The 27,616-nt window shown below is 48.6% G+C and overlaps 1 protein-coding gene and 1 pseudogene across 1 annotated transcript in view; both read right to left on the minus strand.

Moving 5' to 3' along the window:
* The window catches only part of LOC126988316 (neurofibromin-like), an 84,374-nt gene extending 80,509 nt beyond the window's left edge, over positions 1-3,865 (minus strand). The window contains exons 1-2 of the mRNA XM_050846371.1: positions 3,685-3,865; positions 2,007-2,031 (exon numbers count right to left, since the gene is read on the minus strand). Of these exons, the coding sequence (XP_050702328.1) occupies positions 2,007-2,031; positions 3,685-3,865 (206 nt within the window). The remainder of the gene's footprint in view (positions 1-2,006; positions 2,032-3,684) is intronic.
* The window catches only part of LOC126988315 (neurofibromin-like), a 219,442-nt pseudogene that overhangs the window by 189,885 nt on the left and 1,941 nt on the right, over positions 1-27,616 (minus strand).

Genomic DNA, 27,616 nt, shown 5'->3' on the forward strand with positions numbered 1-27,616 from the left:
GTGTTACTGTTGTGTTACTGTTGTGTTACTGTTGTGTTACTATTGTGTTACTGTTGTGTTACTGTTGTGTTACTGTTGTGTTACTGTTGTGTTACTATTGTGTTACTGTTGTGTTACTGTTGTGTTACTGTTGTGTTACTGTTGTGTTACTGTTGTGTTACTGTTGTGTTACTGTTGTGTTACTGTTGTGTTACTGTTGTGTTACTGTTGCGCCACAGACCAGTTTAAAACACCCCTGAATGATAGGCAAGAACTTCCCGGTATGAAAACATCAACGTCACCGTTAGAAACAAGAAATTGAAACAATGCCATTTGTCAATATTTTGTAGAGAAGGACGTTTTAACCCTTACATTACAGCGTCGTATATACAAGCACACTGCCACACGCCCCACCCATACGTGGATCATATATATAATCACCACACTCTACGCTCCCTACGTTTCAAATATACCGCCAGTTCTTGACCCAGAAGAATGGTGGAGGCATCTGGCATCCGTACACACTCTCATTCGTCTCAGCCTACCGAAGGCCACGGATCATTCTCCACTTTTGTTCGGAGTACATCCGTCATGTCTCGTGACGCATCAAGCAGTTCCTCCGCTCCGGACGGAAGTAGACCGCGGGCGAATCAAGGTGACAGTGACTCTGATGACTGATATGGTAGTGACATTGAGAGAGGAGGGAAGTGAAGGAATAGGGTGATGTTTTCCTGAGGGTGTCCCGTGTATTGGCAGCGTGAAGGTGTTCTCTACAGTGAAACGTAGAATTATGTTGTCAGAATAAGAGTTAGATTTTGTTCATTCACAAGTGGAAGTTAAGGATCTGACAAACATTCAAGTTTACAAGAAGTGAAGGAATAGGGTGATGTTTTCCTGAGGGTGTCCCGTGTATTGGCAGCGTGAAGGTGTTCTCTACAGTGAAACGTAGAATTATGTTGTCAGAATAAGAGTTAGATTTTATTTATTCACAAGTGGAAGTTGAGGATCTGAGAAACATTCAAGTTTACAAGAAGTGAAGGAATAGGGGGATGATTTCCTGAGGGTGTCCTGTTTATTGGCAGCGTGAAGGTGTTCTCTACAGTGAAACGTATGAGCCAGAATTATGTTGTCAGAGTAAGAGTTAGATTTTGTTCATTCACAAGTGGAAGTTAAGGATCTGAGAAGTATTCAAGTTTACAAGAAGTGAAGGAATAGGGTGATGTTTTCCTGAGGGTGTCCCGTGTATTGGCAGCGTGAAGGTGTTCTCTATAGTGAAACGTAGAATTATGTTGTCAGAGTAAGAGTTAGATTTTGTTCATTCACAAGTGGAAGTTAAGGATCTGACAAACATTCAAGTGCTTGAGCCAAACGCTGTTCACGTGGAGGAAGCAGCAGCGTGTTCCAGCAACCCTCCGCTGAACGCTGCCAGGTTGTTGTACTCTTTCAACTTTCAACCCAAAAACTGCTTTCACCACCCAAATAACTGCCTTCATATATGGTTATCGTTTAAACGGTTAATTATATATGCTTCTTGGCAACAGTCGTGGGCCAGAAACCGGTCTACACGCGGCTCATGAGTGCGATAACCTGGCAGTGGTGACCTGGACCAACACCTCGTTAATTCTACTGTTTTCTCCTCCATGCTTCGTACGTGAGGTAACTACTGCACCAATGATCATCTCCTGTGCTGGCTGGGAAGGATTATGTAGCGATGGACTCAGATTTCTTGTGCACAGGATGTTTACATGTTCACGGGCAGGCTATTTAGGCTGCCAACCCACACGCTTTTAGCCTATTATAAAGGATTTTAGCCACAAACCCTTACATATAGGGTGCAAAAAGCTACTCCTAGGCTGCTACTGTTCTTGTTATGCTGCGTACAAGCAGACGGCCATATATGGATCGCAGTGTTACCAGATGAGTGTTTCACGGAAGGTTAGGGAAACATTGGTGATGGTACTACGGGCCTTGGTCTGTCGGCATCCTCCCCTCCCCTTCATGAGCCGCCACTTCAAGGACGTACGCACTTGACCATGACGGCCTCCATATAGCCTGTGTCCCCACCCAGGCAGTGGTGACAAAAAAGAAAAAAAGGAACAATCAGGATGCTCGTCTACCAAGGCACGCTCATAATCCAAGGCATTTTTTGAGGGATTTTTTTGCTCGTAAATCAGAACACTTGTAAACTAAGGCACTCGTAAGCCAAGGCTTGACTGTGTACGGTTAGGTTAGGTTAGGTTAGGTTAGTTGACACACACACACACACACACACACACACACACACACACACACACATGACAGGTTAGCAGTGATGGTTATATATGGCTAGGTTAGGTTAAGTTAGGTTACTTTACACACACACACACACACACACATGACAGGTTAGCAGTGATGGTTATATATGGCTAGGTTAGGTTAAGTTAGGTTACTTTACACACACACACACACACACACACACACACACACATAAGCACCAGAGCTGGGCGCGTTACTGGATATCGGGTAGTCCGGTACCACTCCTCCGCACCTCGAAACACATATAGTCCGTACCTGTACTTCCGCGCCTAAATTTTTTTCACTCGTTCCGGTACCGCACCTCCGCACCTCCGGTACCGTACCCAAAACTATTAAAGCGCGCCTGAAAAATCTAGTCCGTACCTTAAAAAAAAGAAATACAAGGCAATACTGCAGCACCTTGGGTTCTTGCTATCCGTGCACGTGGTGTTGTCATTGATGACGCACTTCCTTTAAGACGGACGACAAACGGTATATTTTGAACCGGGCCGTAAATCTGAATGAGTGACGTCACTCAAGTGGCGGGAAAACATGCCCTGCAGCACAGACCGCGTAAACGACCGGAAGTATTACTGCAGAGCGCGGACTGTTTGTCGTTTTCATTTTTTATCCTGAAAACCTCAGGTGCGGAGGTACGGACTTAAAATACTGCCGTTCCGCACCTGTTACTTCCGCACTTTTGAAAAACTTTCCGCACTTCGGACCTCCGCACCTCGTTTAAAGGTCCGCAGGTCCGGAGGAGCGGAGGTGCGGACAGAGGTACGGAAGTGCCCAGCTCTGATAAGCACACACACACACACAAGCACACACACACACACACACAAGCATACACACACACACACAAGCACACACACACACACACACACACACACACAAGCACACACACACACACAAGCACACACACACACACACAAGCACACACACACACACACAAGCACACACACACACACACACACACACACACGACTGGTTAGCTATATGGTAACTCGTACGTTAGTTTGTGTGTTATGACCCAAGACATTCAGACAGACACACATAACCACTCTCTCTCTCTCTCTCTCTCTCTCTCTCTCTCTCTCTCTCTCTCTCTCTCTCTCTCTCTCTCTCTCTCTAATCTTTCCTCCTTCCCTCCCTTCACTCTCTCTCTCTCTAACCCCCACTCCACTTTCACCCACCCCCACCTTTGCCATATTATCGTACACACCACATCTCATTGTTGAAGTCTCTGTCTGATATCTTTAACAAAAACAAACAAAACCAGCATCAATAAATAACAGTTTTAACGCTGACTTTAATATTTCTCTGTTATTAGTGTACATTACGAGAGTCTGAGGCTTAAAAATGATAAATTGTGTGCTGAGTACGATAATCTTGCAACGCTGACCCACACACACACACACACACACATACCAGTCGTGAGTATGGTAGAGGCCGCGGCAAGCTCCTGGTAGACGTGGTAGTTGGGCAGCAGGTAGGTGACGGTAGCAGTGACCTCGTCCCACACACAGCGGATGTCTGCTTCCTCACACAGCAGGGCAAAGCAGGACATGGCCACCAGCACTGCGTCAATGTCTATGCTCCACAGATACATCAGGAACACGACCTGGGGAGGGAGGGAGGGAGGGTGAGGGAGGGAGGAAGGCTGGGGGAAAGGGAGGGAGGAGAGAAGGGGGAGAGAAAGGAAGGAAGGAAGGAAGGAAGGGAAAGGAAGGAAGGAAGGGAAAGGAAGGAAGGAAGGAAGGAGAGGGGAGGGAGAAGACGAGAGAGAGAGAGAGAGAGAGAGAGAGAGAGAGAGAGAGAGAGAGAGAGAGAGAGAGAGAGAAAAAAGTGAAGAAAAGAGGAAGAAAGGAAGGAAGAAGAGAGGAAAGGGAAGAGAAGGAAGTAAAGAGGAGGAGGAGGAGGAGGAGGGAAATGAAGGAAAGGATCACACACACACACACACACACACACACACACACACACACACACACACACCAACCCAGCCCCAACACCCCTTACACACACACACACACACACACACACACACACACACAAACACACCAACACACACACACACACACACACACACACACACACACACACACACACACACACACACACACACACACACACACGGGAATGTGGAAGTCAATGACCCTAAAGGTATGGCAGAGTTATTAAATAGAAAATTCCAGCAAGTCTTTACCAAAGAAACAATCTTTATTGCGCCACAAGAGAATAAAATAGAAGTTCATATGGAAGAGATTATGGTAAACAAAGAAGAGATCCATAAATTACTGGGAGAATAGAAGAAGGAAAAGCAGTAGGACCGGATGGAGTATCTGGGTATATTTTAAAAAAATGTAGAGATGAATTAATTGTTCCAATATACGACATCATAAGATGCTCAGTAGCAACAGGTACGGTGCCCAATGAGTGGAGAAGGGCTGAAGTGGTCCCCATATATAAAAGTGGAAGGAAAGATGAACCTTCAAACTACAGACCCATATCCCTGACAAGTGTTTTGTGCAAAATATGTGAAAATAATAAAGAAGCAGTGGACTAAATTTCTAGAAGAGCATAAGTTAATTACCAGCAAACAATATGGATTTCAAAAGGGCCGATCATGTGTTACAAACTTACTCAGTTTTTACTCAAGAGTGACAGACAGAACACAGGAAAGGGATGGATGGGTTGATTGTATTTATCTAGATTTGAAAAAGGCCTTCGACAAAGTTCCACATACAAGACTATTATGGAAACTGGAAAATAAAGGAGGATTGAAAGGAAATATGAAAAAATGGATGGCAAGCTACCTAATGGGAAGGGAGATGAGAACTGTGGTCAAGGACATAAAATCAGAATGGAGAAATGGAGAAAGCGGAGTACCACAGGGTTCAGTATTAGCACCGATAATCTTCCTGGCATATGTAAATGACATGGCTGAAGGAGTTAATAGCTACATAAACCTGTTTGCTGACGACGCTAAATTACAAAACATATAAGAAACAAAGAAGATTGTGAAATATTGCAAGAAGACCTATACAAAATTTGGAAATGGAGTATGGATTGGGAGATGGAATTTAATGTGAAAATGTCATGTTATGGAAATGGGTAAAAGTGAAACAAGACCAATCTGGATATACAAAATGGGAAATGGTGAAACATTAAAAAAAAGTGCATGAAGAGAGAGATCTGGGAGTAGTGATGAGGGATGATAATCAACCAGAGAGTCATATAAATCGGATCTTTAGAGACACATATAACTTGGTGAGAAATATTGGAGTAGCATTTAACTACATGGACAAGGACATGATGAGAAGGCTAATCACTACCATGATTAGACCAAAATTAGAATATGCAGAGGTAGTGTGGTCCCCCATAAGAAGAAGCATATAAAGAAACTAGACAGAATACGAGGATGGCATCAAAAATGTCCCAGAGTTGGAGAATACAGAGGATGGCATCAAAAAAATCCCAGAGTTGTTGGGATTTATATACGAGTAAAGATTAAAGGAAATGAAATTAACAACACTGTAACAAAGAAGAGAAAGGTGAGACCTAATCAAAATTTATAAATTATTAAACAAAATAGATGAAGTAGATAATGAAGAACTGCTACTAACAGAAGGAAACATAAGCAGAAATACAAGAGGACACAGTAAAAAATTGAGAAAGGGGAGATGCTTGAGAGACACAAAGAAGTATAGCTTCCCGCAAAGATATGTAGAGGTTTGGAACAGTCTGAGCGAGGATACAGTATCAGCGAGGAGTGTGCAATGCAGACACGGAGACGGGACCACACGAGCATAATGCCCAGGCCCTGTAAAACTACAACTAGGTAAATACAACTAGGTAAATACACACACACACACACACACACACACACACACACACACACACCATGGGTTTCCGGGCTGTGTTGTGCTGTTTCTCGTGAGCAACATTTCAACAGAGCGTTGGTCAAGGAAGATAATTTGGCAGAGCACGTTTCAGACCTGGCCCTGTTTTCATCCGCGTGGTTCACCGACAAAATGTGGATGACCAAAGTACTCGTGAGGGACATGCAATGACAGTCTGGCAGGTGGAGTGGTTCCCGACACAGGGCCGGCGTGGCGGTGCCGTGACGTGGCCAGCGCACCGCCACGCACCGCAAACCACCTGTGCCGGATTGTTGCATTACGTGTCTCTTGTGAGTGCTCTCGTCACCCACACTGTTAGTGAACCATAGTGGTGAAATTACGGCAAGGTCTGAAACACTGCCAAAGTATCATCCCTGTGTGACGCTTTGTTAAAGTTATTCCCGAGTAAGATATAACCAGGTCAACCCACACCCCAGGTCAACTGGTAACCAGGTCAGCCCACACCCCAGGTCAACCCACACCCCAGGTCAACTGGTAACCAGGTTAACCCACACCCCAGGTCAACTGGTAACCAGGTCAACCCACACCCCAGGTCAACTGGTAACCAGGTTAACCCACACCCCAGGTCAACTGGTAACCAGGTCAGCCCACACCCCAGGTCAACTGGTAACCAGGTCAGCCCACACCCCAGGTCAACTGGTAACCAGGTCAACCCACACCCCAGGTCAACTGGTAACCAGGTCAACCCACACCCCAGGTCAACTGGTAACCAGGTCAGCCCACACCCCAGGTCAACCCACACCCCAGGTCAACTGGTAACCAGGTTAACCCACACCCCAGGTCAACTGGTACCCCTTGCATTGGTAATGCATTGTGGGATTCGCCTTTCACTCTCAGGTCACAGCGGGCACCCTGGAGCACGGACGCCTCCACTCAGTGCCTCACCCAAGCTGGTGTTCTGGCATATATTTCAGTGTTTCTGTACTCAGGAACCCTCAGGCCATCTTGTATAAAACACAAATGTGCTGATTTGCATCGACAACACACCAAACAAGCACACGAAAGACAAGCTTGTGTCAAACAGTTTAGTCAGATCACACTCCAAGGATTCTTGGCCTTTCAAACACCTATAATTCACCTCACTGCAAGCACTTAAACAAGACGTCTGGCTCTGCAGGTGCCTGCACATAAGGAATTTTGGTAATTTACTGCATGTAAATAACACACTGGGTAATATTCAAAATAGCCCGGCCTCACATTCAGCAATATTCACATTATTTCAAAGATTAACTCCTCCAAACCGCAAAACTTTTCTTGGGTGATCCCCATAACGCAAGTCATCGAAAAATACACTTTGAAACTAAGAAAAAGTCCCACAAGGCACCCTGCTGTGAGAGCCCTTTCTTTCCAGGTTGTCACACTTGGCTGGAATTCCAGGATTCCCAAAAAATTCCAACTTTTACTGATGCGATGTACAGAAAAAAATATTGAAGAAAAGTTGCTCATTTTATCGCGATGGAGTCTAAAAATATAGTTTAGAATCTCTGACCGGGAAATTTACTGCCTACAGACAGCCCAAGTTGTGGAGACACTTGAAAAACTGTTTTTTGTAGTTTTTCATTCTGGAATGAATCTCACTGAATAAAATTGTACAAAATCATCCGTATAACTCAACTGTGAAATCAGATTATGATTTGGCTGGAATTCCATGATTCCCAAAAAATTCCAACTTCTGCTTCCCTCCTGTGAACACCCTGTGAACAAGATATTGGTTCCTGTAGAACACCAGGCAAATCATGGAGGTGTCAAGACTACGCTCAGCACGCACACAGCGAGCAGAAACTAGAGGAAGACCGCCAAGACAGGTCGGCTGAGGGAACATCCTCGCTCTGCAGACGCCGTGATGTGCAGGCAGGAACTGTAGGCTGTTTTTGGCACGGAGTCATCCAGGGGGCGAAAGAGGTGCCAGTTAGTCATTTAGCGTCGACATATAGGGGAGAGGGGTGATGATTCGGACACTCTGTAGAAAAATATTTTTAGAAAAAAAGTTTCAAAAGTAGTGTGTAATTTTGTTGATCTCAAAAAGTTCCTCCATCACCTGGCTCTTTAGGCTGCTAATATGACGCCCGTAGCTATTTCCAGTTTTCAGCTGTAGGTGATGAAAGACAAGTTTCTGAATCGTGCGAACCATCCCCTCCCGTGGTGACGGTTCGGCCAGGGGTGGGATGGTACGGACACTCATAATGCTCGCCATAATATTAATATAACTTAAGTTTGATTGGCTAGTAAACAAGAATATATTTACTACAAGACATTTGTAGAAGCACAAGAGTATCCTCTCAATATTCATAGGAAAAACAATAAAAGGAGAACTACTACAAGAAATATCTCAAAATGTTGGTATTATGTCTTCCTTCTCTTCTCACAAGTGTAATATCTGAATATAAATCAACCAAATTAACCTTTTTATAACCGTTGCAACACCTACAGTGTCTAGATTGATTTATATTTAATAAAAATCATGAAAAAATCAACTCTCCGAATCATCACGACTATAAAAAACAACTGTGTGGTCACACTCCTTTTCCAGCACGAGAGCCTCGGTGGGTGATCCTGTTACATGGCAACACCTTCGCCGTGCATCGCTGCGTCACCGAAATGATCTACATTTCGCTACTTGCCGTGTTTTTGAAGCGAGAGCTTACGATACAACCTGAAAATATTACATACGAGATCCAAAAAAACATAAAATCGGACTTGCATCGTAAAGAACAGCTCTGAGGGCGTGGTTGTCCCGTGTGGGCCAAGGCAACAAAGTTTTGCACATTCACAAAATCTCGCGGCACTCTCTCACACACTTTACAGTAAATGCTGTGGCCGGAGCTCGGTGCTGACGTAAGTGAAAATATATACGGCGCCATCGTTGTCGTTAAGGGACTAACCTGGTTACTTGACCAGGGGAGTGAGTTACCTGGTTACTTGACCAGGGGAGTGAGTTACCTGGTTACTTGACCAGGGGAGTGAGTTACCTGGTTACTTGACCAGGGGAGTGAGTTACCTGGTTAGTTGACCAGGGAGTGAGTTACCTGGTTACTTGACCAGGGGAGTGAGTTACCTGGTTAGTTGACCAGGGAGTGAGTTACCTGGTTACTTGACCAGGGGAGTGAGTTACCTGGTTACTTGACCAGGGGAGTGAGTTACCTGGTTACTTGACCAGGGGAGTGAGTTACCTGGTTACTTGACCAGGGGTGAGTTACCTGGTTAGTTGACCAGGGAGTGAGTTACCTGGTTAGTTGACCAGGGGAGTGAGTTACCTGGTTAGTTGACCAGGGAGTGAGTTACCTGGTTAGTTGACCAGGGAGTGAGTTACCTGGTTAGTTGACCAGGGGAGTGAGTTACCTGGTTAGTTGACCAGGGGAGTGAGTTACCTGGTTAGTTGACCAGGGGAGTGAGTTACCTGGTTAGTTGACCAGGGAATGAGTTACCTGGTTAGTTGACCAGGGGACTGCGTTACCCGCTTAGTTGACCAGGGGAATGAGTTACCTGGTTAGTTGACCAGGGGAGTGAGTTACCTGGTTAGTTGACCAGGGAGTGAGTTACCTGGTTAGTTGACCAGGGAGTGAGTTACCTGGTTAGTTGACCAGGGAGTGAGTTACCTGGTTAGTTGACCAGGGAATGAGTTACCTGGTTAGTTGACCAGGGAGTGAGTTACCTGGTTAGTTGACCAGGGGAGTGAGTTACCTGGTTAGTTGACCAGGGAGTGAGTTACCTGGTTAGTTGACCAGGGAGTGAGTTACCTGGTTAGTTGACCAGGGGAGTGAGCTGACGGGTAGTGAGTTGACTTGGTTAGGGGTTGACCTGTAACCTGCACTTTGAAGCATTACTAACTTGTCATCATTGCTGGATAACTTATCAAGATATTCACAACATGTTGCATTCTGTTGCCTGCTGACAGCTGCCAATAAAGAAATATCTGTCCTGCTTTAAGAAAGTTTTACAGCAGAAATTACCTTTACAAACATGATCTACTGTTGAAGTGGAAGAAACTTAATGCCTGAGCCGTCACCACGGCTGCCCTGGACCCTGAATGGACGGTAAAGTTTGGGGCACAGGCTGTGGCTGTGCATGGCCCCAGTGCTCATCTCTGCCACAATGGCTGCCCCTGAGCCTGAATGGACGGTAAAGTTTGGGGCACAGGCTGTGGCTGTGCATGGCCCCAGTGCTCATCTCTGCCACAATGGTCCCTGAGCCATCACCACGGCTGCCCTGGACCTGGACACCCACTGGGACCCATGGCCACTGGGACATAAGGGCTGCCACAGTTTAACTAACTAGGGGGTGCGTTGCTTCACTCGCTCGCTGCCTCCACCCCCAATGGACCTCCGAGCAGGCCTCCACACATCTCCCCTTTCCATTCTAAGCCCCTCCGGCCTGTGTAGATATCGACAACGCCATATACCTGTACTGAGCGAGTCCACAACACCGTGGGCCAGGCCAGTCCCTGGAGTGCCTTCCTGGCAAGACCCACCATTGTTATGCCCTCATAAGCATCAAGATATAATTGTCAAAGTACAAATGTTATAAACGAGCCCTGAAGGAAAACTTGCTCATAAATAAAGGACAATTTTAAACGTGCTTACCCAAAGTGGAGTGCGACAAAGTGATCTCTGTGGCCAGTACCAGCTTGAGGTCACTCTAGGAGGACATGCTCCTTGTTGTCAGTGTCATCACCATCACTGCAATAGACACACTACAATTAGAAATGCTTAGATACCTGCCCTGCATCCATATCCACACTTGTCCAAAAGGCAAAACTCTTCACTCGTGGAACAATTTTTTGTTCAAAAACATTTCAGCATTGATGGTTGACTTTACGGCTGTTTGGGAGCAAGACTAAGTATGATCATGAAATTCACTGTTAGATCTTCATGAGAAAGGAAGCTGCAAATAACAAAAGCCATAATATACTGTGAACTAGTTTATTCCAAGTGTGGGAATGTTAGAGGACGACCTCCAGTGAAGTGGAGGGACAGGGTGCAGGAGTATGTGAGGGAGAGGGGGAAAGATCCTTGAGGAACTTTGAGCAGGCAAGGAGGGAGTGTCTGGATAGAGAGAGATGGAGACTTCTGCCGTGGCCATCCCCTGGTGGGAGCTCCTAGGAGCAGGCGTCAAAGATGAATGAATGAATGGAAAGAAAATCATGACCAAAACAATATTACAATGCCAGCATGGGCGCTAGCATCATTTCCAACACCCAGGGATTCCTGGGAGGCATTTTACACAAAGGGTAACTAAGTCAAGGAGTGACATGTTCGATAATTTCTGAGATTTGACGAAAATTAGTTATGTGTTTCTGAAATATGATTGTGATCTTGGCAACAGTCTCTCAGAGTTTCGTGGCAAACCCTGGCTTCTAAAGTGGCTTTTATTAGCAAAATAGATCAAAATGTTGCGACCGTAGGCGACCCTAATACAGGACTTTAAATGGCGCGCTCAGCTACGCCTCAAACTTTAAATGCCCTATATTTTTGCGTACTTTTGCGTTACTATTAAAGGGATTTACGTGTTTTACTCAGGCAGCGCAGGAAGGATGCTTCATTACAAAAGGATTGTTGCATAAATGAACCAAAGCATGGACTGAATTTTGATGTTCTCCCACAGGAGTAAGGCAGGCGACGCTCCCTTAACACTCCTGGAGTAAGGAATTAAAGACAAAAACACAAGTGACAGCAGCCTGACTGTTCAAAAGGGCAAAGGCATAAGTACGCACTGAACACTTCCTCAAGAGGTGCGCACTTGTGCGTAGGAAACACTGCACGGGTCTAGGAGCTCAGCACTCCGGAAAAGCCTACAGTTCCGAGGGATCCTCCAGCGAGCACTGACAAGGATGTGGCTGGTCTCCTTTGCCACACCGCCAGCACTGCTGTGTCAAGTCCAGCGCCAAGGCTCGCGCCTCTGCACCCAGGAACCAGAACCCTCAGCCTCCTGGACTTTGCAAAGTTGAGGAGAGAACTGTTCCTGTTTCTGGTGCCAGAGGACCAACACACGACTCACAGTCCTCCTCAGGCACCGTCCATCAGCCAGCCCCAAAGAGAGCACCAACAGCTGGGTGAGAGCTGCCCTCAGTGCCCGGGCAGGTGTCCAAACCCGGGCTTGCAGACTCCCAGCCAGGCACACTGACCACTGCACCACGGACCAACCCTGAACACCACACTGCAAACCTCTGCTGCACTAGTTGCATCTCTGGCGCCCACCAAGGCCACCAATGGGCCGTGTTGGCCACACAGGCAGCGCTTGGTGAACCCTCAAGGCACAGAGGTCAGGTTACAGAGTGTGTCTGAGGCTGGCCCCGGGACACACGGCCCTGGTGCCGCCACGCCCCAAGCCACACACTTCACTCCTGCCAGACTTTCCCACACTACTGTTGGCCAGGAACAAAATCTGAGGCACCATTGCCTGCCCCAGGAACACTTCACTCCTGCCAGACTTTCCCACACTACTGTTGGCCAGGAACAAAATCTGAGCCACCATTGCCTGCCCCAGGAACACTTCACTCCTGCCAGACTTTCCCACACTACTGTTGGCCAGGAACAAAATCTGAGGCACCATTGCCTGCCCCAGGAAACTCTGCATTGCACTGGAATAAATTTGTGACTGTAAGGTGAGAAAATATATTCAAAAACGAGGGTTGAGTAAAATGATGCACAAACATTTTCTCCTCTTACTTGACTTGTACTCCTTGCTCGGCACTGCTGGCCCTCACAAGACAGCTGACAGTTGTATGCACCTTTGGGGCAGGGAGGGAGGAGGGAGGAGGGAGTGTTGCCCCTCACAAGACTGGCTGACAGTTGTCAGCACCTTTGGGGCAGGGAGGGAGGAGGAGGGAGGGAGTGTTGCCCCTCACAAGACAGGCTGACAGTTGTCAGCACCTTTGGGGCAGGGAGGAGGGAGGGAGGAGGGAGTGTTGCCCTCACAAGACAGGCTGACAGTTGTCAGCACCTTTGGGGCAGGGAGGGAGGGAGGGAGGAGGGACAAGACAGGCTGACAGTTGTATGCACCTTTGGGGCAGGGAGGGAGGGAGGGAGGGAGGAGTGTTGCCCTCACAAGACTGGCTGACAGTTGTCAGCACCTTTGGGGCAGGGAGGAGGGAGGAGGAGGGAGTGTTGCCCCTCACAAGAAAGGCTGACAGTTGTATGCACCTTTGGGGCAGGGAGGGAGGGAGGGAGGAGTGTTGCCCCTCACAAGACAGGCTGACAGTTGTATGCACCTTTGGGGCAGGGAGGAGGGAGGGAGGGAGGGAGTGTTGCCCCTCACAAGACAGGCTGACAGTTGTATGCCCCTTTGGGGCAGGGAGGGAGGGAGGGAGGGAGGTTGCCCCTCACAAGACAGGCTGACAGTTGTATGCACCTTTGGGGCAGGCAGGGAGGGAGGGAGGGAGGGAGGGAGTGTTGCCCCTCACAAGACAGGCTGACAGTTGTCAGCACCTTTGGGGCAGGGAGGGAGGGAGGGAGGGAGGAGTGTTGCCCCTCACAAGACAGGCTGACAGTTGTATGCACCTTTGGGGCAGGGAGGGAGGGAGGGAGGGAGGGAGTGTTGCCCCTCACAAGACAGGCTGACAGTTGTATGCACCTTTGGGGCAGGGAGGAGGGAGGGAGGGAGGGAGTGTTGCCCCTCACAAGACAGGCTGACAGTTGTATGCACCTTTGGGGCAGGGAGGGAGGGAGGGAGGGAGGAGTGTTGCCCCTCATAAGACAGGCTGACAGTTGTATGCACCTTTATGGCAGGGAGGGAGGGAGGGAGGGAGTGTTGCCCCTCACAAGACAGGCTGACAGTTGTATGCACCTTTGGGGCAGGGAGGGAGGGAGGGAGGGAGTGTTGCCCCTCACAAGACAGGCTGACAGTTGTATGCACCTTTGGGGCTGGGAGGGTGGGAGGGAGGGAGTGTTGCCCCTCACAAGACCGGCTGACAGTTGTCTGCAGCTTTGGGGGAGGGAGGGAGTGTTGCCCCTCACAAGACAGGCTGACAGTTGTATGCACCTTTGGGGCAGGGAGGGAGGGAGGGAGGGAGGAGTGTTGCCCCACCCAAGACAGGCTGACCGTTGTATGCACCTTTGGGGCAGGGAGGGTGGGAGGAGGAGGGAGTGTTGCCCTCACAAGACAGGCTGACAGTTGTATGCACCTTTGGGGCAGGGAGGGAGGGAGGGAGGGAGGGAGTGTTGCCTCACATGACAGGCTGACAGTTGTCAGCACCTTTGGGGCAGGGAGGGAGGGAGGAGGGAGGGAGTGTTGCCCCTCACAAGACAGGCTGACAGTTGTCAGCACCTTTGGGGCAGGGAGGTAGGGAGGGAGGGAGTGTTGCCCTCACAAGACAGGCTGACAGTTGTCAGCACCTTTGGGGCAGGGAGGGAGGAGGGAGGGAGGGAGGGAGTGTTGCCCTCACAAGACAGGCTGACAGTTGTCAGCACCTTTGGGGCAGGCAGGAAGGGAGGGAGGGAGTGTTGCCCCTCACAAGACAGGCTGACAGTTGTCAGCACCTTTGGGGCAGGGAGGGAGGGAGGGAGTGTTGCCCCTCACAAGACAGGCTGACAGTTGTCAGCACCTTTGGGGCAGGCAGGAAGGGAGGGTGGTCGGGAGTGTTGCCCCTCACAAGACAGGCTGACAGTTGTCAGCACCTTTGGGGCAGGGAGGGAGGGAGGGAGGAGGGAGTGTTGCCCTCACAAGACAGGCTGACAGTTGTCAGTACCTTTGGGGCAGGGAGGGAGGGAGGGAGGAGTGTTGCCCCTCACAAGACAGGCTGACAGTTGTCAGCACCTTTGGGGCGGGAGGGAGGGAGGGAGGGAGGGAGTGTTGCCCCCCACAAGACTGGCTGACAGTTGTCAGCACCTTTGGGGCAGGGAGGGAGGGAGGGAGGGAGTGTTGCCCCCCACAAGACAGGCTGACAGTTGTATGCACCTTTGGGGCAGGGAGGGAGGGAGGGAGGGAGGGAGTGTTGCCCCACAAGACAGGCTGACAGTTGTCAGTACCTTTGGGGCAGGGAGGGAGGGAGGAGGGAGTGTTGCCCTCACAAGACAGGCTGACAGTTGTATGCACCTTTGGGGCAGGGAGGGAGGAGGGAGGGAGTGTTGCCCCCACAAGACAGGCTGACAGTTGTCAGCACCTTTGGGGCAGGGAGGGAGGGAGGGAGGGAGGGAGTGTTGCCCCCCACAAGACAGGCTGACAGTTGTATGCACCTTTGGGGCAGGGAGGGAGGTGGGAGGGAGTGTTGCCCCTCACAAGACAGGCTGACAGTTGTATGCACCTTTGGGGCAGGGAGGGAGGAGGGAGGGAGTGTTGCCCCCACAAGACAGGCTGACAGTTGTATGCACCTTTGGGGCAGGGAGGGAGGGAGGAGGGAGGGAGGGAGTGTTGCCCCTCACAAGACAGGCTGACAGTTGTATGCACCTTTGGGGCGGGAGGGACGGTGGGCGGGAGGGAGTGTTGCCCCCCACAAGACAGGCTGACAGTTGTCAGCACCTTTGGGGCAGGGAGGGAGGGAGGGAGGGAGTGTTGCCCTCACAAGACAGGCTGACAGTTGTATGCACCTTTGGGGCAGGGAGGGAGGTGGGTGGGAGGGAGTGTTGCCCCTCACAAGACAGGCTGACAGTTGTATGCACCTTTGGGGCAGGGAGGGAGGGAGGGAGGGAGGGTGTTGCCCTCACAAGACAGGCTGACAGTTGTATGCACCTTTGGGGCAGGGAGGGCGGGAGGGAGGGAGGGAGGGTTGCCCCTCACAAGACTGTCTGACAGTTGTAAGCAACTTTGTGGCAGGGAGGGAGGGAGGAGGGAGGGAGTGTTGCCCCCACAAGACTGGCTGACAGTTGTCAGCACCTTTGGGGAAGGGAGGGAGGAGGGAGGGAGGAGGGAGTGTTGCCCCTCACAAGACTGGCTGACAGTTGTCAGCACCTTTGGGGCAGGGAGGGAGGGAGGGAGGAGGGAGGGAGTGTTGCCTCACAAGACTGGCTGACAGTTGTCAGCACCTTTGGGGCAGGGAGGGAGTGTTGCCCCTCACAAGACTGGCTGACAGTCGTCAGCACCTTTGGGGCAGGGAGGGAGGGAGGGAGGGAGTGTTGCCCCTCACAAGACTGGCTGACAGTCGTCAGCACCTTTGGGGCAGGGAGGAGGGAGGGAGGGAGGGAGTGTTGCCTCACAAGACTGGCTGACAGTCGTCAGCACCTTGGGGGCAGGGAGGAAGGGAGGGAGGGAGTGTTGCCCCTCACAAGACTGGCTGACAGTCGTCAGCACCTTTGGGGCAGGGAGGGAGGGAGGGAGGGAGTGTTGCCCCTCACAAGACTGGCTGACAGGTGTATGCACCGTTGGGGCAGGGAGGAGGGAGGAGGGAGGGAGTGTTGCCCCTCACAAGACTGGCTGACAGTCGTCAGCACCTTTGGGGCAGGGAGGGAGGGAGGAGGGAGTGTTGCCCTCACAAGACTGGCTGACAGTCGTCAGCACCTTTGGGGCAGGGAGGAGGGAGGGAGGAGGGAGTGTTGCCCCTCACAAGACTGGCTGACAGTCGTCAGCACCTTTGGGGCAGGGAGGAGGGAGGGAGGAGGGAGGGAGGAGTGTTGCCCCTCACAAGACTGGCTGACAGTCGTCAGCACCTTTGGGGCAGGGAGGGAGGGAGGGAGGGAGGGAGTGTTGCCCCCCACAAGACTGGCTGACAGTCGTCAGCACCTTTGGGGCAGGGAGGGAGGGAGGGAGGGAGTGTTGCCCCTCACAAGACTGGCTGACAGTCGTCAGCACCTTTGGGGCAGGGAGGGAGGGAGGAGGGAGTGTTGCCCCTCACAAGACTGGCTGACAGTCGTCAGCACCTTTGGGGCAGGGAGGGCGGGAGGAGGGAGTGTTGCCTCACAAGACTGGCTGACAGTTGTATGCACCTTTGGGGCAGGGAGGGAGGGAGGGAGGGAGGAGTGTTGCCCCCCACCAGACTGGCTGACAGTTGTATGCACCTTTGGGGCAGGGTGGAAGGGAGGGAGGGAGTGTTGCCCCTCACAAGACTGGCTGACAGTTGTATGCACCTTTGGGGCAGGGAGGGAGGAGGGAGGGAGTGTTGCCCTCACAAGACTGGCTGACAGTTGTCAGCACCTTTGGGGCAGGCAGGGAGGGAGGGGGGAGTGTTGCCCCTCACAAGACTGGCTGACAGTTGTCAGCACCTTTGGGGCAGGGAGGGAGGGAGGGAGTGTTGCACCCCACAAGACTGGCTGACAGTCGTCAGCACCTTTGGGGCAGGGAGGGAGGGAGGGAGGGAGTGTTGCCCCTCACAAGACTGGCTGACAGTTGTCAGCACCTTTGGGGCAGGGAGGGAGGGAGGGAGGGAGGGAGTGTTGCCCTCACAAGACTGGCTGACAGTTGTATGCACCTTTGGGGCAGGGAGGGAGGGAGGAGGGAGTGTTGCCCCTCACAAGACTGGCTGACAGTTGTCAGCACCTTTGGGGCAGGGAGGAGGGAGGGAGGGAGTGTTGCCCCTCACAAGACAGGCTGACAGTCGTCAGCACCTTTGGGGCAGGGAGGAGGAGGGAGGGAGGGAGGAGTGTTGCCCTCACAAGACAGGCTGACAGTCGTCAGCACCTTTGGGGCAGGGAGGAAGGTAGGGAGGGAGTGTTGCCCCTCACAAGACTGGCTGACAGTCGTCAGCACCTTTGGGGCAGGGAGGGAGTGTTGCCCCTCACAAGACAGGCTGACAGTCGTCAGCACCTTTGGGGCAGGGAGGGAGGGAGGGAGGGAGTGTTGCCCCCCACAAGACTGGCTGACAGTCGTCAGCACCTTTGGGGCAGGGAGGGAGGGAGGGAGGGAGTGTTGCCCCTCACAAGACAGGCTGACAGTCGTCAGCACCTTTGGGGCAGGGAGGGAGGGAGGGAGGGAGGGAGGGAGTGTTGCCCCTCACAAGACAGGCTGACAGTCGTCAGCACCTTTGGGGCAGGGAGGGAGGGAGGGAGGGAGGGAGTGTTGCCCCTCACAAGACTGGCTGACAGTCGTCAGCACCTTTGGGGCAGGGAGGGAGGGAGGGAGGGAGTGTTGCCCCTCACAAGACAGGCTGACAGTCGTCAGCACCTTTGGGGCAGGGAGGGAGGGAGGGGGAGTGCCGCTCTGAGGGCCAGCCGTCGGGGCGGGGCCTGGCTGACACAGTCCTCTGCAACATGTACGCTGTCATGAGTCACCAGGCTTTGCCCCGGAGGCCACACACAGACAGCCACACTACTGTAAAAACAAACAATACCGCATGATAAAGAAAGTCCTCCTCAGGACAATGGTTTGTCTTCACAGCAGCTTAATAACTCTGTGAAAAATTGTCATGGAATAAAGAGCGGCCTCAACCTTCACAGCCCGGCTTTGACTTCAGCTTCCATTACTTCCTCTATTTTTAGTGAGTCTGAGTGTTTTGAGACAGCCATGATCTGCAGCCCTTCTACTGTTCAGTGATGCGGAGAGCAAGCATGTGTTACGCGGCGTGAGTGTGCCACGAAGCATGGAAGCAACACTTGTAGTGTGGAGAGTCTGTTTCCCCAGTGTGTGGGGGAGGCTGCCTCAGGCCCTGGCCAATCAGCGGCAAGCTTACAACAGTAGCCGAGGAGACAGCTGGTGCTGCAAGTATGTAGCACCAGACAGCGGACCAGGTGGAGAGGTGGAGCTAGAACCCTTACTGGGGCAGGGTGGAGCACACTAACACCAGACAGCAGACCAGGTGGAGAGGTGGAGCTAGAACCCTTACTGGGGCAGGGTGGAGCACACTAACACCAGACAGCAGACCAGGTGGAGAGGTGGAGCTAGAACCCTTACTGGGGCAGGGTGGAGCACACTAACACCAGACAGCGGACCAGGTGGAGAGGTGGAGCTAGAACCCTTACTGGGACAGGGTGGAGCACACTAACACCAGACAGAGGACCAGGTGGAGAGGTGGAGCTAGAACCTTTGCCGGGCAGGGTGGAGGGAATACCAGAGTTGTGTATTTCAGTATGAATACTTCAACTTCCGACGAATACAAAAACAAATTCAAACACTCTGAAATGATTTTAATTCCAATACAAATAGGAATCCTTCTTGAAAGCATTTGTAACGGTCCAAATGTGCACTCTTCTCTATCATCACAATCATCACCGTTGTTTTCGCTCATCATCATCACCACCATTTCCTCATTGTAACGGTCCAAATGTGTAACGAGTGAGTGGGTGTGGAATGCAAGTGAGTGAGTGATTATACATTACAACAAACAAGCAAGTGAGCGGATGTGTGGACGGGTGCACGAGTGTGTGATAAGTAGAGACTGTTGGCGTGAATGAGGGTGTGAATGGATGAAAGACTGTTCTGAAATCCCTCATCTCCAGTCTCGAGCCCTAGAGTGATTATTAGTTAGCCAGCGATAGATTATCTAGTTGTAATGCCGAGGTCAGGGAGTACACCGGGGAAGTTGAGTGCGCAAATAAGAGCAAGTCACGTGAAGAAGGGGGAGGAGCTTAGCAAGAAGACCAGGCGAGCAGGCAAGGGCAGGGCAGGGCTCCCACTTTTGGGGATTTTGTCCCCAGATTGGGACTTTTTCATGCATTTAGTGATAATCTGGGGATTTTGGCTTTTTGGGGATTTTCTGGGGAATTCTGGTCGCCTTTAGTGACAATTTAGGGATTTCCAGCTGGAGAGAAAGACTGAACCCAAAAAAACATAAATAGTGAGTTGAAATACAGAAATCTGCATAGTTATTGGGTGCATGATGTCACCACCTTGTGCAAATATTCCAGTTGAAAGACTTTTTAGCACACAAAGCAATTAAGAATGATCACAGAAACTCACTGAAAAGGGAAAGCATTGTGGGACTACTCCATGGAAAACTAGGTATGGCTTCAACTGGGTTAACAGCTAATAAACTAAGTGTACATGATCACCCAATTAAGGTTGTTAAAGCTTATGCAAAATGTCAAAAGCAATGCAACAGACACATGAAATCATTGCAAGCACTAAAATCATAATAATGCTTATGAAGTGTAAAATAAATAATAAGCAACATATACTTTTTGTATGAGTTTTTTTTACTGTATTTTTCAACAGTGCAAGTTTTGCTGGAAAAAGCAAAATAAGAACTCTCAAGCGTTTTTTTTATATTGTGTTGACTGAAGAAATGTCAGACTGCAATATCTCAGGATTCTCAGTTATTTATTGATTTTAGTTTAGTCTATTAATATTTTTTTATAGAAGATAGAACGTGATGGAAAGCACTCTAGTCTATCTCAGCTGCTACGGAATCTCTTTTTTTCATTTTATCCTTCTGTTAAGAATATGATAGAACTTTACTTATGCCAATAATATATTCTGTATACCAAAGTGTAAAGTACACAAGTAACACCTACATTTTGTATGAAAGTGTTTTCTTAAATTACTGTATTTGTTAATAGTGCAATTTATGCTAGAAAAGCAAGAATATGAACTTCCAGTGTATTTTTTCGTATTTTGTTGACAGGAAATGTCAACAGCTAATGCTCAGGATATTCAGTTATTTATTGATTTTGGTTTAGTCTTTGTTTATATGTTATACTGCTTCATGAAAATCACTCGTCTATCTCAGCTGCTAAGGGATCTCATTTATTTATGTCATTTTAGCATTTTATTAAGAACATGATGAAAATTTAATCATCACAAGAAAACTCAAACATTGTGTTACAAGTTCTTTTTTGTTTCGAGAGAAATCATTGTCAAAAAGGGAAAGAAAAGTGTATTATCTGTATAATGATCAAAAGCAGACTTCTGAAATACTTAAAAAGCAAATTTTTCCTATTATTTCGTTTTTTTTTTGTTTTTTTTTTGGGGGGGGCGATACTGTAAGTACACGTCATTATTTGTAAACTAGGAAGTTTTTGTCCAATATAGGGATTTTTCAGCACGAGTCTTGGGAATTACTGATTTGCCTTTGTGGGAGCCCTGGGGCAGGGAGAAGCACGGGCCAGTGAGGAGACGAGCAGCACTACAGCAAGGAGGGCAGCCAGGGAGGAGACACAAACCCTGAGATACAGGCAGACAGTGAGAGGCAGAGAGTGAGACTGACGAGCGGTGAAGGACGCACGTTGAGAGGTGGGCGTGACCGTCCACCACAGCCCTGTGCACACCACCGCAAGCACGGCAGAGGCGAGGCAAGGCACAGCAGAGCTCAGCAAGGCGAGGCGAAACAAAAGCACGGCAGAAGCAGCCTCTTCAACAATGCCATAAACCAGCCTTGCCGTCATAACCACCCAACCACGGCCTCTTCAACCACGCCTCAGCTCGTAAACCACCCAACCACGGCCTCTTCAACCACGCCTCAGCTCGTAAACCACCCAACCACGGCCTCTTCAACCACGCCTCAGCTCATAAACCACCCAACCACGGCCTCTTCAACCACGCCTCAGCTCGTAAACCACCCAACCACGGCCTCTTCAACCACGCCTCAGCTCGTAAACCACCCAACCACGGCCTCTTCAACCACGCCTCAGCTCGTAAACCACCCAACCACGGCCTCTTCAACCACGCCTCAGCTCGTAAACCACCCAACCACGGCCTCTTCAACCACGCCTCAGCTCATAAACCACCCAACCACGGCCTCTTCAACCACGCCTCAGCTCGTAAACCACCCAACCACGGCCTCTTCAACCACGCCTCAGCTCATAAACCACCCAACCACGGCCTCTTCAACCACGCCTCAGCTCGTAAACCACCCAACCACGGCCTCTTCAACCACGCCTCAGCTCGTAAACCACCCAACCACGGCCTCTTCAACCACGCCTCAGCTCGTAAACCACCCAACCACGGCCTCTTCAACCACGCCTCAGCTCGTAAACCACCCAACCACGGCCTCTTCAACCACGCCTCAGCTCGTAAACCACCCAACCACGCCTCAGCTCGTAAACCACCCAACCACGCCTCAGCTCGTAAACCACCCAACCACGGCCTCTTCAACCACGCCTCAGCTCATAAACCACCCAACCACGGCCTCTTCAACCACGCCTCAGCTCGTAAACCACCCAACCACGGCCTCTTCAACCACGCCTCAGCTCGTAAACCACCCAACCACGGCCTCTTCAACCACGCCTCAGCTCGTAAACCACCCAACCACGGCCTCTTCAACCACGCCTCGTCAACAACGCTGCTCCAGTTACCGGCCCTGGCATCCCCCCCCCCCTGCTGGCACCTCAATCGCCCCAGTGCCCTCCTCCATCCTGCACCAGTCAGCACTTCAACACAGATAAGCATCCAAATGTTCCCCAATCTCCCTGATAGTTAGTTAGGTTCAATAATATGCCGTTATGTATGTATTCATTTAAAATTGTCACTCCGCTAACCGGCCAGGGGCTGTAACTATATTTATACATAAGAAAAGTTATTAAGTTGCTGTAAGTGGTTTAATTTCAAGCCTGTCAACCTGCCATTTGGGCATTACTGAACACACCCCCACACACGCACGTTATCACCACCTCCCCCTTAACTAAACATTGTCTCAGAGTGGTTCACACGGGAATCCACCCACCTTCCAGCATTACCGCGCTAAAACCCAGAACGAGTGTTCACTTGTCTTGAGGCTTGTCTCAACATCATTGACAACCGCTCGGAAATAGCCAGACGACCACCCGGCTACCACATTACCATCTAAACAGTGGCCGTCAGGAGGAATGTAGCGTTGGCTTAAAAAAAAAGACGTTACACATTCATGAACTTTTCACTGAAAAATACCTTCTTGGCGTAACTGTGCACAGCACTCTTCTAAGGTTATGCAACAGTAACATGAGCCAGTGCTGCACAGTACTGTACAGGGGAGGGCAAGTCTGGGGCATCTTCAACACAAGATGGCCAGAAACTTATGGCATGAATTAAACAAGAGAGACCTCCCTTTGTTAGATCATAAGTCTCATTACTGAGGAAGCATATATGACTCTTCTGAGTCAAGACGTGTGGTAACTGTTCGGGGTTTTGTTAGGTTAGGTTAAGTAGAGAGAATTTTCAAACACATGATAGGCGGCAAATTATGGCATAAATTAACAAAGGATGAACTCATTATGCTATACAGAAAGTCTCATTACTGTGGAAGCATATATGTTTTTTCTGAGTCAAGACGTGTGGTAACTGTTTGGGGTTTTGTTAGGTTGGTTAAGTTTAGGAAACTTTTAAGCACATGATATACACAAAGCTATAGCATAAATCAACACCTCACCTTGTTATATTGAAAGTCTTATGAAGGAAGCATATATGTTTTTTCTGAGTCAAGACGTGTGGTAACTGTTTGGGGTTTTGTTGGGTTGGTTAAGTTTAGGAAACTTTTAAGCACATGATATCCACAAAGCTATAGCATAAATCAACAAAGAAAGCCTTCACTTTGTTGTGTAGAAAGCCTCCTTAGTAAGGAAGCATAGATGAGTTTTTCTGAGTCAAGATGTACAGTATAACTTTTGTGGTTTTGCTAGGTCAGATCAAGTTTATGGCAGCTTCAAACACATGACAGCCAACAACTTGTAGCATAAATCACAAGGAAAGACCTCACCTTGTTATATTGAAAGTCTTATGAAGGAAGCATATATGATTTTTCTGAGGACAGACATGTAATAACTGTTCAAAGTTTTGTTAGGTTAGGTCAGGTTTAGGGCATCTTAGAGCACATGATGGGCTTATGGCATAGAGTAACACAGATGACCTCACTCACTCAGATAATCACGTCTCATTCGTAAGGAGGCATATATGATTTTTCAGAGTATAACTGAATTTGTGGTAACAGTTTGTGGTTTTGTTAGGTTAGGTTATTGTTAGGGCATCTTCAAGCACATGATGGGCTTATGGCATAGAGTAACACAGAATGACCTCACTCACTCAGATAATCACGTCTCATTCGTAAGGAAGCATATACGATTTTTTAGAGTAACTTTGTGGTAACAGTTTGTGGTTTTGTTAGGTTAGGTTATTGTTAGGGCATCTTCTAACACATGAGCTAGAAAACTATGGTATAAATCAACAAGGAATGACCTCACTTTGTTGTATAGAAAGTCTCATTAGTAAGGAAGCATAGATGAATTTTCTTAGTCAAGACCTATAGTAACTGTTTGGGGTTTGTTAGGTTAAGTTTAGGGTACCTTCAAACACATGATAGCCAGCACCTTATGGTATAAATCAACAAAGAAGGCCTTCACTTTGATGCATAGAAAGTCTCATTAGTAGGGATTCAATGGACAGTATGAAGATGCTGGTTAACTCTTGCATAAGGGACAGCACAGGGATGAAGGAATGAAGATGCTGGTTAACTCTTGCATAAGGGACAGCACAGGGATGGAGGAATGAAGATGCTGGTTAACTCTTGCATAAGGGACAGCACAGGGATGAAGGAATGAAGATGCTGGTTAACTCTTGCATAAGGGATTTGGACAGCACAGGGATGAAGGAATGAAGATGCTGGTTAACTCTTGCATAAGGGATTTGGACAGCACAGGGATGGAGGAATGAAGATGCTGGTTAACTCTTGCATAAGGGATTTGGACAGCACAGGGATGGAGGAATGAAGATGCTGGTTACCTCTTGCATAAGGGATTTGGACAGCACAGGGACGAAGGAATGAAGATGCTGGTTAACTCTTGCATAAGGGATTTGGACAGCACAGGGATGAAGGAATGAAGATGCTGGTTAACTCTTGCATAAGGGATTTGGACAGCACAGGGATGAAGGAATGAAGATGCTGGTTAACTCTTGCATAAGGGACAGCACAGGGATGAAGGAATGAAGATGCTGGTTAACTCTTGCATAAGGGATTTGGACAGCACAGGGATGAAGGAATGAAGATGCTGGTTAACTCTTGCATAAGGGACAGCACAGGGATGAAGGAATGAAGATGCTGGTTAACCCTAGAACAGTATCGCTGGGCCCGGGCAGACCCAAGCTGTCTCTACTTTTTGATATTCAAGCTCTTTTATCAAAGTGGTAGCCACATGCGAGTTGTGGGTCTGGTTGAAGCCATTTGACACTCAGAGCTTGATGAAGGGATATGCCATCTTCACCGTGCACGCTCCTGACACAAGGTAGGAGGTAGTGTGGGTCCGGTCGGACCCACAGATTCCAACCATGTGATTCTTACTCATGACACTCCATACAGAAAAAGTCATTATTATAGTACATGGAAATATGAGACGTAGAGGCACTAATTCAAGTTTGTGTGTTTAGTAGGCTATTAGTCTTTCTTCAAAGTGTTGTTATCATCTACATATCTGTAAGTATTATATTTTGTTTAGTTTTAGACAGAGGAAATGTCGAGAAAAACGATAACGTGTCACACTGTACTGAGCAAAAGCCATCGCACAGATCTTAGCAGAGGACACCATCAGTTTATGTGATGATGTCACTATCAAACAATTTATTGTGAAAGTGAAGATACTGCCAGCCAAGCTGAGATCACATCCATAGTGCCCACACCTGCCAGATGCCCTGCTGATAAGGCCCCTGCTGACTGCCGTGGCAATGTGCCAAAAGTTGTAGTTGGCATCGACGCACCATGAATGTTACTGTGACACCACAGGAACACCCCAAGACTCACTACAGGAAAAGATAACACATCACCTGTTGCCGGCCCTTTAGGCTTCTCCACGGCACCTCGCCATTCCAAACGCAAATTGATCTTTATAATGAAGCATTTTCTTCATGAATATAGATATTCTCTCAAAATACAAACTATTATGCAAATATACGTGTTACATGTATGCATGTGACTTTATAAATATAGAATGTCCTAAATTAGAGGTAGAATACTTGGCCACATTCATTTGTTCCAGGCACGTCACTTTTTCTGATGCAGAAGGACTTGCCATTGTTCTTCATGAAGGCCATCCAGCCAAGAAAGAGGAATTTTACTTACAATTTATTTTCCTGTCATATGCGTTACCTATTATTTTTTTACATTTTTTTATTAATTTACTCACAAAAAATAGGTGTAGAGATAAACTTTAATTTAAATACTGTGATTGTATTCAGGAATGTCTATTTTTAGAGATTTGTAGCTTTGGAGGTCAAGAAATACGATTTTTGTATTTTTTTCAATATATTCTACAGTGGGGACCCACGTTACTCTCTGTGTTAGTCAAATTAAGCGTTACAGTTCTACAGTTAACTCTGGCATAAGGGATTTGGACAGCACAGGGATGAAGGAATGAAGATGCTGCTCAACTTTTGCATAAGGGATTTGGACAGCACAGGGATGAAGGAATGAAGATGCTGCTCAACTTTTGCATAAGGGATTTGGACAGCACAGGGATGAAGGAATGAAGATGCTGCTCAACTTTTGCATAAGGGATTTGGACACCACAGGGATGAAGGAATGAAGATCATGGTTAACTATTGCATAAACCCCCTAAACCTATCAACAGTGGTGTTCCACAGGGCTCTGTCCGATCACCCACTCTCTTCCTGTTATTCATCAATGATCTTCTTTCCATAACAAACTGTCCTGTCCACTCATACGCTGATGACTCAACTCTGCATTATTCAACTTCTTTCAACAGAAGACCATCACAACAGGTAGTACATGACTCCAGACTGGAGGCTGCAGAACGCTTAACCTCAGACCTTGCTATCATATCCGATTGGGGCAGAAGGAACCTTGTGTCCTTCAATGCCTCAAAAACTCAATTTCTCCACCTATCAACTCGACACAATCTTCCAAACACCTATCCCCTATTCTTCGACAACACTCAGCTGTCACCTTCTTCAACACTAAACATCCTCGGTCTATCCTTAACTCAAAATCTTCACTGGAAACTTCACATCTACTCTCTCACTAAATCAGCTTCCTTGAGGTTGGGCATTCTGTATCGTCTCCGCCAGGGATGAAGGAATGAAGATGCTGGTTAACTCTTGCATAAGGGATTTGGACAGCACAAGGATGAAGGAATGAAGATGCTGGTTAACTCTTGCATAAGGGATTTGGACAGCACAGAGATGAAGGAATGAAGATGCTGGTTAACTGTTGCATAAAGGATTTGGACAGCACAGGAATGAAGGAATGAAGATGCTGGTTAACTCTTGCATAAGGGATTTGGACAGCACAGAGATGAAGGAATGAAGATGCTGGTTAACTGTTGCATAAAGGATTTGGACAGCACAGGAATGAAGGAATGAAGATGCTGATTAACTCTTGCATAAGGGATTTGGACAGCACAGGGATGAAAGAATGAAGATGCTGGTTAACTCTTGCATAAGGGATTTGGACAGCACAGGGATGAAGGAATGAAGATACTGGTTAACTCTTGCATAAGAGATTTGGACAGCACAGGGATGAAGGAATGAAGATGCTGCTTAACTCTTGCATAAGGGATTTGGACAGCACAGGGATGAAGGAATGAAGATGCTGGTTAACTCTGGCATAAGGGATTTGGACAGCACAGGGATGAAAGAGTGAAGATGCTGGTTAACTCTGGCATAAGGGATTTGGACAGCACAGGGAGGAAGGAATGAAGATGCTGGTTAACTCTTGCATAAAGGAT

Source organism: Eriocheir sinensis, chromosome 69 (genome assembly GCF_024679095.1).
Source record: "Eriocheir sinensis breed Jianghai 21 chromosome 69, ASM2467909v1, whole genome shotgun sequence".
Classification (NCBI taxonomy): Eukaryota; Metazoa; Arthropoda; class Malacostraca; order Decapoda; family Varunidae; genus Eriocheir; species Eriocheir sinensis.